At 35.9% G+C, this 13,074-nt stretch overlaps 1 protein-coding gene across 1 annotated transcript; it reads right to left on the bottom strand.

The window, feature by feature from the left end:
- Positions 1 to 4,495: 4,495 nt before the first annotated feature.
- On the bottom strand, positions 4,496 to 12,757 carry LOC127077905 (lactoylglutathione lyase GLX1). Its single transcript, XM_051018747.1, has 9 exons — positions 12,497 to 12,757; positions 11,802 to 11,933; positions 11,596 to 11,720; positions 11,433 to 11,497; positions 11,132 to 11,344; positions 8,800 to 8,847; positions 8,579 to 8,686; positions 8,333 to 8,485; positions 4,496 to 4,759 (listed from the first exon to the last, which is right to left on the bottom strand). The coding sequence occupies exons 2-9, from the start codon at positions 11,909 to 11,911 to the stop codon at positions 4,718 to 4,720; spliced, it is 864 nt and encodes a 287-aa protein (XP_050874704.1). The 5' UTR covers positions 11,912 to 11,933; positions 12,497 to 12,757; the 3' UTR covers positions 4,496 to 4,717.
- Positions 12,758 to 13,074: the final 317 nt, after the last annotated feature.

Below are 13,074 nucleotides of genomic sequence, written 5' to 3'. Positions count from 1 at the left end.
GTATGATAATGATTCACAAATCGATCAACAACAACTAATCACAACTAGTTAAATGCAAAGTAATAGGGAAAGTCTATCTCCAATGAAAATTCACCCATAAAATCAAGTGAGGCAATTTTTCAAACACTTAGTGTACAAACAATAATGTTTAGAATTCTATGTAGTATTGTTGTTCTAAAAATCCAATCACTACCTAATGGTTTGTGATTTAAACAACAACACCAATTTCAAAATATGTTCAAAATTATGATCCAAACAATATTGATCAAATGATCAGTGCAATCGATAATTTGTAAATCGAAAATAAAAGAGAGAGAGAGAGAGAGAGAGAGAGAGAGAGAGAGAGTACATAAGGATTTGTTTTAGGCAGTTTTCCAATCGACATCGCTATGGGTACGTTTGCCCTCAATTCGTATGCAAATTGAGATAGTATATTATATATTACTTTGAAAATGTGTGTATACAAGATATGTATAAATCTAACCCTACAAACTCTAGGCTTGATGTTGATTCTACCACCTACAAAACCCTTGATCACAGATTGATCAAGTAACCAACAATGTCACTTCAATTCACCGTCTCTCGCTACTTCTTTGAACGAAGCCCATTGTTCTTCAAAGCTTTCACACGACCAAATTAATTCCAAGTGCGCACTTATTGAAACCCAAGATTTACCAATGTGATCCACCGTCCAATGCTACTCATTTATCAAGAACCTCCCATTCTTCAAAGACTTCACTCGGTCGGATCCGGATTAAGTAATCTTGTCCAAAACCTTCAAACCCTAAAGATATTGAAGGAAAACTCCACCTTGGTTTTATGATTTGAAATCCTCAAAGTCCTTCAACCCAATATACGGTACAATAAACCTAAATTGGACATTGTCAACCCTAATCTATATGGCGCCCAATCGAAAAATGAGTATGTGTAGTTTGATTGTGTATGTGCATAGAAGAGAGGTTGAAGATGATGAGAATGCTTTGAAATCCCGATTTTGTATAGGTTTTACTCACTAGAAATATTACTAGACAATGATGCATATATGAAGTAGATATATGCATGCATGATTGGAGGCAAAATGAATGTAAAAGATTTGAAAAGAAAATTGAAATTTTGAAATTTTTTGTCGCATAGGTCGACCTATGAAAGTCATATGCCGACCTGTTCAACGCATAGGCCGACCTGTATAAGGTCATGCATCGACCTGTGAATTTAAAAGGTCTTCAGAGGTTAGTAGACTAACACTTCCACAATCCTTTGGCAAAATGGTGGTGTCTCACTTACGAAGTATTTTGGTGTGTATTAGGGGCATCAAAAAGTTAACTTATGGACTCAACTTTCAATCAAATATTTGGCAAAATAGGGTGGCTCACTAACGAAGTATTTTGGCGTGTATTAGAGATGTTCGGAAGTTAATTTTCTTACTCTTCCAATGACATTTTCGGGTTTCATAAGGATGACTCTTCTCCACGCTTTGGTGTGTGCAAGGGGCGTCCGGGATTTAACTTTCGTACTCTTCCAAGAGCAATTTCGAATTTCATAAGGATGACTCTTCACCGTTAAGAATGGGAAGAGCAACTCTTAAATATCACACGTTAAAATCAATTGTAGCTCACATATTCATCAAATTATTCATTGTAATAAGTGATTTTTCTTTAAAATAGGAGAATACTATCCCACCTCATTGGGTGCGTCTCACACTTCTAAAAATCCAAAAGCTCCCTTACTATGTCAGAAGATGCATTTCCTGGCGCACCTAAAATCCCACATGCCCTTGTAATTCAGCCACACACTCCATTTTTTCCAAAATCTATTTCGGAGATGCAACTTCGTATTTGTTTTGGGGTAAATTCGGAGATGCATCTCTATAAAACTCTATGAATTCATTTTAAGCCATTGGAAATAAATGGTTGTATTCGGAGATGCATCTCTATAAAACTCTATGAATTCATTTTAAGCCATTGGAAATAAATGGTTGTGAACCTCAATCTTGTGAACCATCAAATGAGTTAGCATCGGCTCGTGGTCTCGTAGCCCTACCTCTAGCTCTCTCACGACGTACAAACGCGTGTTGGGACACACGAATCGCCTAATTCTATCTTGGTTGTTTTCGGTCAATGTACTTGTAATAAAACCATAAAATCACATCAAAATGTAGTCATGTCAAATCTGGAGATACAACTCTGAGAACCAATTCAAATAAAATCCAGAGATGCATTTGGATGAACTTGTGAGATGCAGAAATGGAAGAAACCCAATTGATGCCCTAAACTCCAACCAAATGAGAATGCATGTCTATACTAGTTACCAATTTCGAATGTACTACTATCTAATGTTTCTTAAACGATCTATTTTACCTAAAACATCATTTAAATCTCAAAAAAAGAAATGAAATGAAAAACTTACCAAATTAGAGTTGTGGATGAAAAAACTTGAATGGGGTGAGTGACTTTGAAACAAATAAAGTAGAATTGAGTGAGTGACCTTGAAAATGAACTTAAATAAACTTGCTCAAATGTAGTTTGGAAATGACTTTGCAACAAAAGATCTCAAATGGAGTTTTAGTGACTCTGTATCAAATGAAGAACGAAGAGAGAAAGGTCTAGCGCAGGTTTATGAATAAAATATGTTCGGAGATGCATCTTCATAAAATTCTCTGAATTTTGAATTAAGAATTTTTATAGAGATACATATTTAGACTCACTCTAATGTTGATACGGAGATGCATCTCCAGACTACATTTTGACAAAAAAAATGGTTCATCAATTGTGATTTTTCACTATAGTGAGGAAACACCTCCGTATACTTTATAGAGTAATTCCCTAAAAATATTAACAAGGGTTGCAAGTCCTTTGATGTCCCTATAATGCATCTATTGAATGTGCATGATATGATCTTCAACCTTGGTACTTACTTTTCTTGCTGCATAGTTAATCTGTATATGTTAGAACCATAGTTTTAAAAATTCGATTGACCGGGAATTAGGAGGTGCATCTCTATAAAACTCTACGAATTCATTTTAAGCTATTGGAAATAGATGGTTGTGAACCTCGACCTTGTGAACCATCAAATGAGTTAGCATTGGCGCGTGGTCTCGTCCTAGCCCTCTCACGGCGTACAAACGCGTGTAGGGACACACGACTCGCCTAATCCTATCTTGGTTGTTTCCGATCATTGTACTTGTAATAAAACCATAAAATCACATCAAAATGTAGTCATGCCAAATCTGGAAATACATCTCTGAAAACCAATTCAAACAAAATCCAGAGATGCATTTGGATGAACTTGCGAGATGCAGAAATGGAAGAAACCTCATTGATGCCCTAAACTCCAACCAAATGAGAATGCATGTCTATACTAGTTACCAATTTCGAATGTACTACTATCTAATGTTTCTTAGACGACCTATGTTACCTAAAACATCATTTAAATCTCAAAAAAAGAAATGAAATGAAAAACTTACCAAATTAGAGTTGTGGATGAAAAAGCTTGAATGGAGTGAGTGACTTTGTAACAAATAAAGCAGAATTGAGTGAGTGACCTTGAAAAATGAACTTGAATAAACTTGCTCAAATGTAGTTTGGAAATGACTTTGCAACAAAAGACCTCAAATGGGGTTTTAGTGACTTTGTATCAAATAAAGAACGAAGAGAGAAGGGTCTAATGCAGGTTTATTAATAAAATGTGTTCGGAGATGCATCTTCATAAAATTCTCTGAATATTGAATTAAGAATTTTTACAAAGATACATCTTCAGACTCACTCTAATGTTGATACGGAGATGCATCTCCATACTACATTTTGACAAAAAAAATGATTCATCAATTGTGATTTTTCACTATAGTGAGGAAACACCTATGTGGAGTTTAGAGAGCAATTCCCTACAAATATTAACAAGGGTTGCAAATCCTTTGATGTCCCTATAATGCATTTGTTGAATGTGCATGATATGATCTTCAACCTTGGTACTTACTTTTCTTGCTCCATAGTTAATCCATATATGTTAGAACCATAGTTTTAAAAATCGGACTGACCGGTTGGACCGGATGAACCGGGAATCGGAGTGGTAATCGGTTTGGTTTCATTGTTGAATCGGTTATCTAATTGAACCAAATTTTGTTATAGGTTTATTCAACCTAATTTTCCAATTTTATCCGATTTAATCATACGGTTCGATCAATGACTCAGTGGTTCGACCAATGGATCACTCACCTAATACTTATACCAGTTCGATGACCAATCCAATTTATAAAATATTGGTTAGAAGTGATTAAATTTGCCACACTCAATAGCCTTTTAATATTTCAATGCCTATTAATAATACCTCAAACTTTGGTAGGAGTACTTGCATAGTTAAGCCATATACACATCCATTCTCATTAGTTCAATGCGTATCATTCGTTCATTTACATAACTTATTTTTTCTTGCATAGTCTATATCCCGTTATAACTCTGTGAAACTGAAGTCAATTTTTCTTCCTAAATGGCAAATGAAATTGTAGCTTAACAACTCGAACTACTAAGTTTGAGATGGCACGTATACATGTACTTGTCTCTAAGTTTGAGTCGAGAACAGAGTCACATCATAAAAGCCAAACCGAATACCATCATCCTGTTTACTGATAACATACATGCTGATATTCAATCATAAAAACACACAACTTATTTTCATAACATAGCATCAAGACTCTTATTATTCACGAAAAAGTCGGAACTCTTCATGCCAGCTCGTTCAGAAAATCTTGATTGTCAACCAACACCTACAAAATTTATACAAATTGAATCATAACCATATGCTTAGGATTTATAAAGGCAACGCATTGAACAATGCAAAATATGGTACATGTTCAAAGTGATGTAGTACTCCATTGCTGCCCCACATGGTCAAACTGTTATCTTTTTCTTTTTGACAGAAGTCAAACGTGTTTTCTTAAGTGCATAAGATGGGACGAAATCAAAATCTTAATCGAAAGATACGTCAAATGCTATTGATATTTATCTCTCTCAACCATGCTTTCATATTTTAATAAAGCACAATTTTCTTAACAGATTTTCATATATGAACATGGATGGCAAAAAGGTTGAATTCAATAATTAGATGACTATTGATACAGAGTTAGTTAGGAAAGGAGATTCTCTCGTTTTAAGTTAAGTGTTACTAAACAACAACAACAACTACGTGGGATCAGTTCCATAGATCAACTTTTGACATTCAATACCATATTTTTATTCAATTCATTAATCATGAGATCTTAATAGTTTTTCTTATAATTCTTCTAAATCTCCATATACCTCTAATTGTTTGACTTCTCTCCATCTACTCTTCTTACAACCCCAACTCTTCTCTCTACATGTACAAACCCCACTTTATGACCACTTAAAGTTGCTAGTCACAATGAACTCCCCGATACTAAGCCAATTTGAAAAATTACATAACATTCTCTAGCTAAACATCCTTATACCAAGAGAAACTAATTGATTTATGGTCCGTCTAATAAAGGTGGCAAAATGGATGGATTGGATTTAAATACTAATGCATGGATCAAAACAGAATAAAATCCATTCAATGCCATCTTTTCAATAGATTCATCCATCCATCCATGAAATAAATTTAAATATTTTAATTATTATATTTTAAATATAATAGATGGATTGGATCCACCCATATTTTAAATTGGATGGATTAGATCCAATCCATTAACTAATTTTATATGTAATAAATTGATTGGATGGATTATTTGGTGGATAGCTTTGATAGATTTTAGCTTAGGAGATCCAATTGACACCCCACCCGGCCACCCTCTAATATGGACCTTATGATTATGAAAAGAGGTTCAAACTTCAAACTTTGCACAGCTGCAGACAACACTTCCTAATAACTCCAAAATCTGTTTTATTATAGATGTTTAACATGGCACAAAGTAAAAATATACAACAGTGTTTTCCCCATTACTATGTTTCTTGGACTTTGGATTCTTCTAGATTCTTCGTTCCGGTCAACTGGCGGACACACTAAGCAGCTCATACAAACGGTGAATCGTTAAGAATATGCAAGATAAGACCTAAAACTATCACTACAGAGAAGGGCTCTTTTCCCACAGCACAACCTCTCCAATCATATGACAAGCGGTGCAGTGCATAATCTACCTGTCATGTGTGCTGCCAGGGTCTTCCAGCTCCCCTGCAAGTTGGGTTACAAGTCCTACAACCAAAGCATTTATGTGGGTCATCCATACAAACCACCATCAGCACGACTCTCTCCAGCTTCACATCTGTCTCTGTCGTTGACTCCAACTCTTTCCCCTTCCCTTCTTCCACCTCCCATGAGCACAAGCCCGTCTATCTCCTACCCTGTTGATACTATGCAAGTGGCAGGCACACCGGCTCTTCCATGGGACCATGCCTAAAAGTAGGACTCTCAACAGCCATAGCCCATAGCATTGTGCACCTTCCGGCACCATGCATCTCCATTTGTGCCCCGTCCACCTTGCTCTCCTCCTTTCTCGCAGCTTTTCACGATCTCTACAATCATATGACAAGTGGTGCATAATCTGCCCATAATTTATGCTGCCCGCGTCCTCCGCCTCTTTCCCCTCCTTTATCGTAGCACTTCACGGCCTCTATAGTCACATGGCAAGCAGTGCACAATTTGCCCATCATATGTGCGGCCCATGTCTTCTAACTTATGCATGAGTTAATCAAACCATCATGTGGATCATCCGTCTGCCCAAGCTCTCCATCACAGCCACCATCATGAATCCCTCCAGCTTCACATTCGCCTCCGTTCTCGGCTCAAACTCTTTCCCCTTCCAAACTCTTCCGTTCTTCCACATCCCTCAACCACATGCCCCCTCTATCTTCCACCCCTTTCATACTAAGCAAGGGCATTATCATCGTGCACCAACTGCCTCTGTTTGTACCCCATCCACCTCTTTCTCTTCCTCAGGGCCATGTACCCACTTTCACTTTCTTCCCCAATTTTAAGATGAGGGAATATTTGAGGGCCTACCAATTTTAAGATGAGGGAATATTCGAGGACCTAAAAATTCAAATACACCAACATCATACTAAATAATATAACTCTCTTCCATGGGACCATGCCTTAAAGTAGGACTTTCAACAGCTTATAGCATTGTGCACTTTCTTGCACTAAGCATCTCCATGTGTGCTCCATCCACCTCTTTCTCGCAGCTTTTCACGACCTCTACAATCATATGACAAGAGGTGCATAATCTACCCACCATACGTGCTGCCTACGTCTTCCTCCTGTTTCTCATCATTTCTCACAGTTCTTCACGACCTCTAAAATCACATGATAAGTGGCACATAATCTGCCAATCATATGCTGCCCGCGTCTTCCAACTCATGTGACTTGTGAGTTGGGTTACAAGCCCTACACTCAAACCAACGTGTGGATCCTCTCCTCCATTAGGCCAAGCTCTCCATCACAGCCACCATCAGCACGGATCGCTCCAGCTTCACATTTGCCTCCGTCCTTGGATCCAACTCTTTCCACTTTCGTTTTTCCACCTCCCTCGGCCACAAACCCATCTATCTCCCAACCCTTTCATACTAAGCAAGGGTATACTCACGGACTCTTCATGTGAAGATGCCTTAAAGTAGGACTATCAACAGCCATAGTATTGTGCACCCACTTCCTCAGTTTGTCCATTATCTCAGCCTCTTTCTCTTCCTCTTGGCCATGGACCCACTTTCAATTTCTTCCCCAATTTTAAGGCGAAGACGGCGTGCATCCCAACTTCAAATATTCGAGGACCTAAAAACTTAAGTACAGAAACATCATCCTAAATAACATCAAGCCGGGCAAACCACACTGCAATCCCGTGTTGCCAAAAGTATCCATATTTGCGGTGGCCTCAATCTATATCCAATTCTTTAGAAACTATTCTTCTACACTATAAATTATAATTCACCAATTATTTTAGCTTGTGATTCTACCATAAAACAAATATGATATTAATGTCGCATTTGATAGCACTAGCACACATAACAGACAACACAAACCTCATTACTAAACAACTTTTTATGTTGTATGGTGTTTGGTGGGCAATGGACAACACAATATTTTAGGTAGTATGTCAATGGAAAAATATTTGTTTTGTGATTTGGCAAGGGACAGGATAGAGAATTTTGTCCAGTATAGCACTCTTTTTGCCTAGTACTGTGTTCACTATTGAAATAAAACATGGAGCAATGATTTTCGCCTGGCCAAATCCTTTATCAATTTGCAAATTAAAGGAACACTAAGTCACAACCTCGCTCAAAATAAAAAATTAAACACAAAGGAACAAAAAAAAAGAAAGAAAACTTACTGTTTTCCATCCATCAGGATCTAAGAAAGAAGTGATCTTTGTGTTAAGGCCAGGAATTGGCCCTGGTTGCCTGGCAATCTTCCCTCCAAGCTCTTGAGAGACTATGTTGACTACCTCAGCACTCTTATATACATCATCAGTGCCAATAGCAACCTGTTATATACAAGACACAAATTTTATCAAGTAGTGCAGAAATGTGAAGATACCAGTTTAGGTTTACAGAAAGAAATATAATCTTTAACTAACCTGTGCATAAGCATTTCCCTTGGTGTATTCAGTAACACCATAGTTATATGTCAGCTCCAACACAACTGTCTTGTCCTCCTCTGCATACCCAAGCATAGCTAAAGTGTACTGTAGGATGTGCGGTGTAAACCAGGAATATCATAAGCAACTCATGGTTTATGCTTCAAAAATGCTATGGTCCGTATGAGGATTACTAAGACTAAGTTAATAAGGGTTCTCACCTTGTACTCAGGTCTATCAACCTTCTTCACCACCTTCAAACCCAAAGTCTGCGAAAATATGATCCAGTAAGAACACAGGCTTAGTTAATAAAAAAACACTGTTGGATTAAGTATTATACATATAAAACTATTCCTGTGCTTTGACCCAATATCTTACACTTTTAGTATTGCTAGTGCCTAGTTCACGACATAGTATCAGTGTATCTAAAACCAATGGTGGGCCAACAACTGCTGTTGTCAAAAACCCCCAGACGTGGGGTATCACACAGTGATTGCCATTGTTCGTAAGATAAAATCTAGGAAAGAGAAAGTTCCACTACCAGCGTCGCCGTCATCCCACCAATCGATCATGATAAAACTGACAACAGTGAGCAATTTTGATTCAGGAGGAAATTATCCTATTTCTTGTATAACTCAGTCTTTTTACTTCAAGTTATGAGATCCGGAAGGATACATTCTTTCACCTTGAGGACAAGTTGAATCTTTAGGGGCGGAATATTGTTAGACTCTTCAATTTTGCAACTGTTATTAGATTATTAGAAGAGTTAGTGGGTAATTATTATATTATTAATTCAAAGTGTTTAGGTTAAGAATAAATAAGGGAAGACATTGGGGAGTTGATCATGTTGGAATTTGATAGGAAAAAGGGTCATTTTGGCATTTGGAGGTGCAGACCCTCGAAATTCTGTGATTTAATCTATAATTCAAAGGGATTTCCCCTATTTACTATTATATATCAGGTGGTTTCTATCATGTTCATGTGCTTTAACTAATAAGTTAAACTTTTAGATTATTGATTCATATGAGAAATAAACTTAAAATTACAGTATATCAAAAGCAACGTCAAGGTTGTGTCAATCATGGGGAAAAAAACTCATTATTTCCCCAATCTAAATCTTTGGTGCCATTAAAACTAGAAGATTAATTCAGTCAATTCAAAGTTGCCTAAATGAAAAATAAACCACAATGCAGTTGCTCTACTTCAAGCATAGAAAGTTGGAAACCATTTGATTAAGGAGGTTTTTATTTTAATAATCAACATAAGCACTAGACACTAGATGTCCAAGCAAAAATACTAGATATAAAAACCATTTATGAGTCTTCGCATAATAACTCGATCAGTAAGGATGGTTAATTTATAACAAGTTATTTGAGCTTCTGTGTCCAAATTGCCAAGAATTAAATTTTAATCCATTGCGTTGTCTAGATAAATGTTGAATTCCAATAAGGATAGATAGACTTATAGATTGTCAACAGACTCAACATTGAAAGGCCAGTAGAGTAGACTAGTATGACAGGAATAATATTTGATATAAAAATTAATCATGGGTCTCCACTTAATAGCTTTAGCTTTTGGATATTTGATTTAAGAAATAATTGAAATTTATGATAGAAACTGGTACCAATAGGTTAAATAACTGAATAACAACGGTTTATTATTGGATATTCTTTGGGGAAAAGGTTCCCGAATCAGAGATAGAACATAGAATCACACAATTGTATTGTGCAGAATTGATAAGTTACAAAGAAACAGTGTAGAAGACACGGTTCCTCCTACCAAGTTTCGAGAGCTTGGTTCTCCCCCCTTACCAAATGTTCGAGAGTTGGGTCTCTCCAACTAACCACTCAATAATTCTCCGATATCCCACTATGCCTTGCTATCTTCCTATTTATTGAGCATAACAGCCTACAGAACTTACACAGGTAATGAGCTAATTAATAAAACGTAACAGACAGAAAGTTAAAGGCTAATAAAATAACTGCATGGCAGAATAGGAACGGTCGGTTACTTGTAATTCTGAAGGTCTAACAGTTTACTGGTAAAAATATGTAACTACAAAGAACATATTTTTTCAAATTATTATTCTATTTAAGCTGATAAGCCTAAAATTGCTTAGCTAGTTTCCCAATGGAGCATAATCAAGGTATGAGTTCATTGGCAGGACAATTTCATTTCATTCTGATCTCTGGGAGTTGCTACAAAGACTGAAAGATGTACTATCACCAAAAATATCAGCAGAAGGTAAGGCTTCTATGTATATAATTATTATAATTATTATTATAATTATTATTATCATTATTATCATCATCATCATCATTATTATTATTATTATTATTATTATTATTATTATTATTATTATTATTATTATTATTATAAAAGAAATGAAAAACTATAGTTACTCAATTTAGAAAATTTAAGTGGGCAAAACATCTGAGACAGTGAATATTTATGAAACTGAGGTAAAAGAGGACATGTAACAATTATGATAGAAGTGAAAGTGATTCTATTAAAATGAATGTTATCTAAAGAAGAAATTGACTTGGAAGTTACCTTTTCATAAAACTTAATTGAACGGTCCAAGTCACCAACACGAAGCATTACTTGGCATAATGGCTCAGGGGTTGAAGCTCTTTCGAGAATTTCAAAAATATAACCATCAGGATCCTTCACAAAGGCAATAACAGTTGACCCACCACTAACTGGACCAGGCTCCCTAGTGACGTTTCCACCCTTAGCCCGGACGTCTTCAACAAATTTGTAGACCTAAAAGTGGAAGTGGTACTTCAATTTCAGTATAAAAGGGGCAAATAGATGAACAAGCTTTTGTGAAAGTAGAATGACTATAGCTTACATCTGGAGTTGCGATAGCAAAATGTCCAAAGCCAGTTCCAATATCATAAGAGGTCACTCCATAATCTGGCAGATGGTAAGAAAAGGTATATAGAATTAGAGAATCACAATATACGTATGATACACCACATGCATGATCAAAAAAGGTTGACGGTGCAACATACTATAAGTTAATTCCACAACAAAATTAGTTTTTTCAGAGCCAAATCCAAGAAAAGCATTGGCATATTTCTCTTCCGGAACATCTCTTTTCCTCAAAAGCTTCATTCCAAAAGCTTCAGTATAAAACCTGAGAGAAACAGCAAGCAAATTTTAGCCTCTAAACACACATCACAGCACATTTCAACAATCCAAGTCAACTAAACCTTACTTGATGGTGCGATCAAGATCACCAACACGGTAAACAGCATGCAGGAAGCGGCGCTTATCTTTCTTAGGCCATTCCAACAGCTCAGCATTCGATTGTGCAGCCGCAGCCATATTCAATGTGGCTTCAAATACTCTGCAACATCACCCAAAATCCATAATTATTTTAATGTCTAGTTTCATCAGAGAATATCAAATTTGATTCTACCTTCTACAAATCAAGTTTAGTCATAAATAAGATCTCAAAAGCTCATCCACATTCACACGAATCATTGTGAAATTCAAATCACAAAATTAGTGGCCAGAATTTTTATTTTTTTTTATAAAATCATCTAGGTAAAAAAGTCAACATGATCATATAAATTGCATATATTGTTTAACAAATCTACAAACAATCTGATCACCGATAACCAGCATCTTCACATGTTTGAAATGAAAAATTAAAATGAAAATCAATCCAATGAACCAGTGTGTGTGATTTCATAATTTCACAATTAAACAAAGTTAATGTATGGTTTATTTGGATATAATTACGATTAACGATTTAACGAGATGCAATGCAAGGCGATGAAAAACGAGATTTCTTAGCAACAGTGGATCTGAAATTGAACAGTGATAAAAGTTAGACGTGAAAGCGCATAAAACCGAAACAGATCGAGCGAACCCTATTTGCAGAGAGAAAGAGGGAGAGATGGGTACCAGTGAAGGAGAGTCACGGAGGATTGTAAGAGAAGAAGAACGATCTCAAAAAACGAAGGAAGATACATTGCTTTAATAACAGTGAAAATTATTGTAATAATGACTTAGATTATCTACGTGGCAAACGATTATGAATTAGTGCATCAGGACGCAGTTGTGGGTACGGTGAAGGAGGAGGGCGGATTACTCGAGAGATGATACTTTTTCCATCTCAAGATAATTGCCAAATGGAGGCATTATAGGGCATGTTTGATTTGATAGTACTTTCAATGTACTAGGAAATATACAAATGATTTATACATATTTAGAAATTATTTCTAACATCAATATAAAATTTAGAGCAATCAACTATATATATCAATTAATCAAATACAGTATATATCAATTAATATATCAATTAAAGAACATGTATCAATTAATACAACATGTCCTAAAATATTCTTATATGTTTCAAAATGTTACACATCAAATATAACTAAGTAGTAAATTACAAATATATTAAATATTGCTAATTTTTTATTCAATCTTGATCTACCACGTAGTTCCATAAATTTAATTTTTACTTTTTCTCTTTTTCT

This window comes from Lathyrus oleraceus, chromosome 1, assembly GCF_024323335.1.
Source record: "Lathyrus oleraceus cultivar Zhongwan6 chromosome 1, CAAS_Psat_ZW6_1.0, whole genome shotgun sequence".
Classification (NCBI taxonomy): Eukaryota; Viridiplantae; Streptophyta; class Magnoliopsida; order Fabales; family Fabaceae; genus Lathyrus; species Lathyrus oleraceus.
Note: the sequence above shows the minus strand (reverse complement) of the source record. Positions and strands in the feature narration are given on the sequence as shown.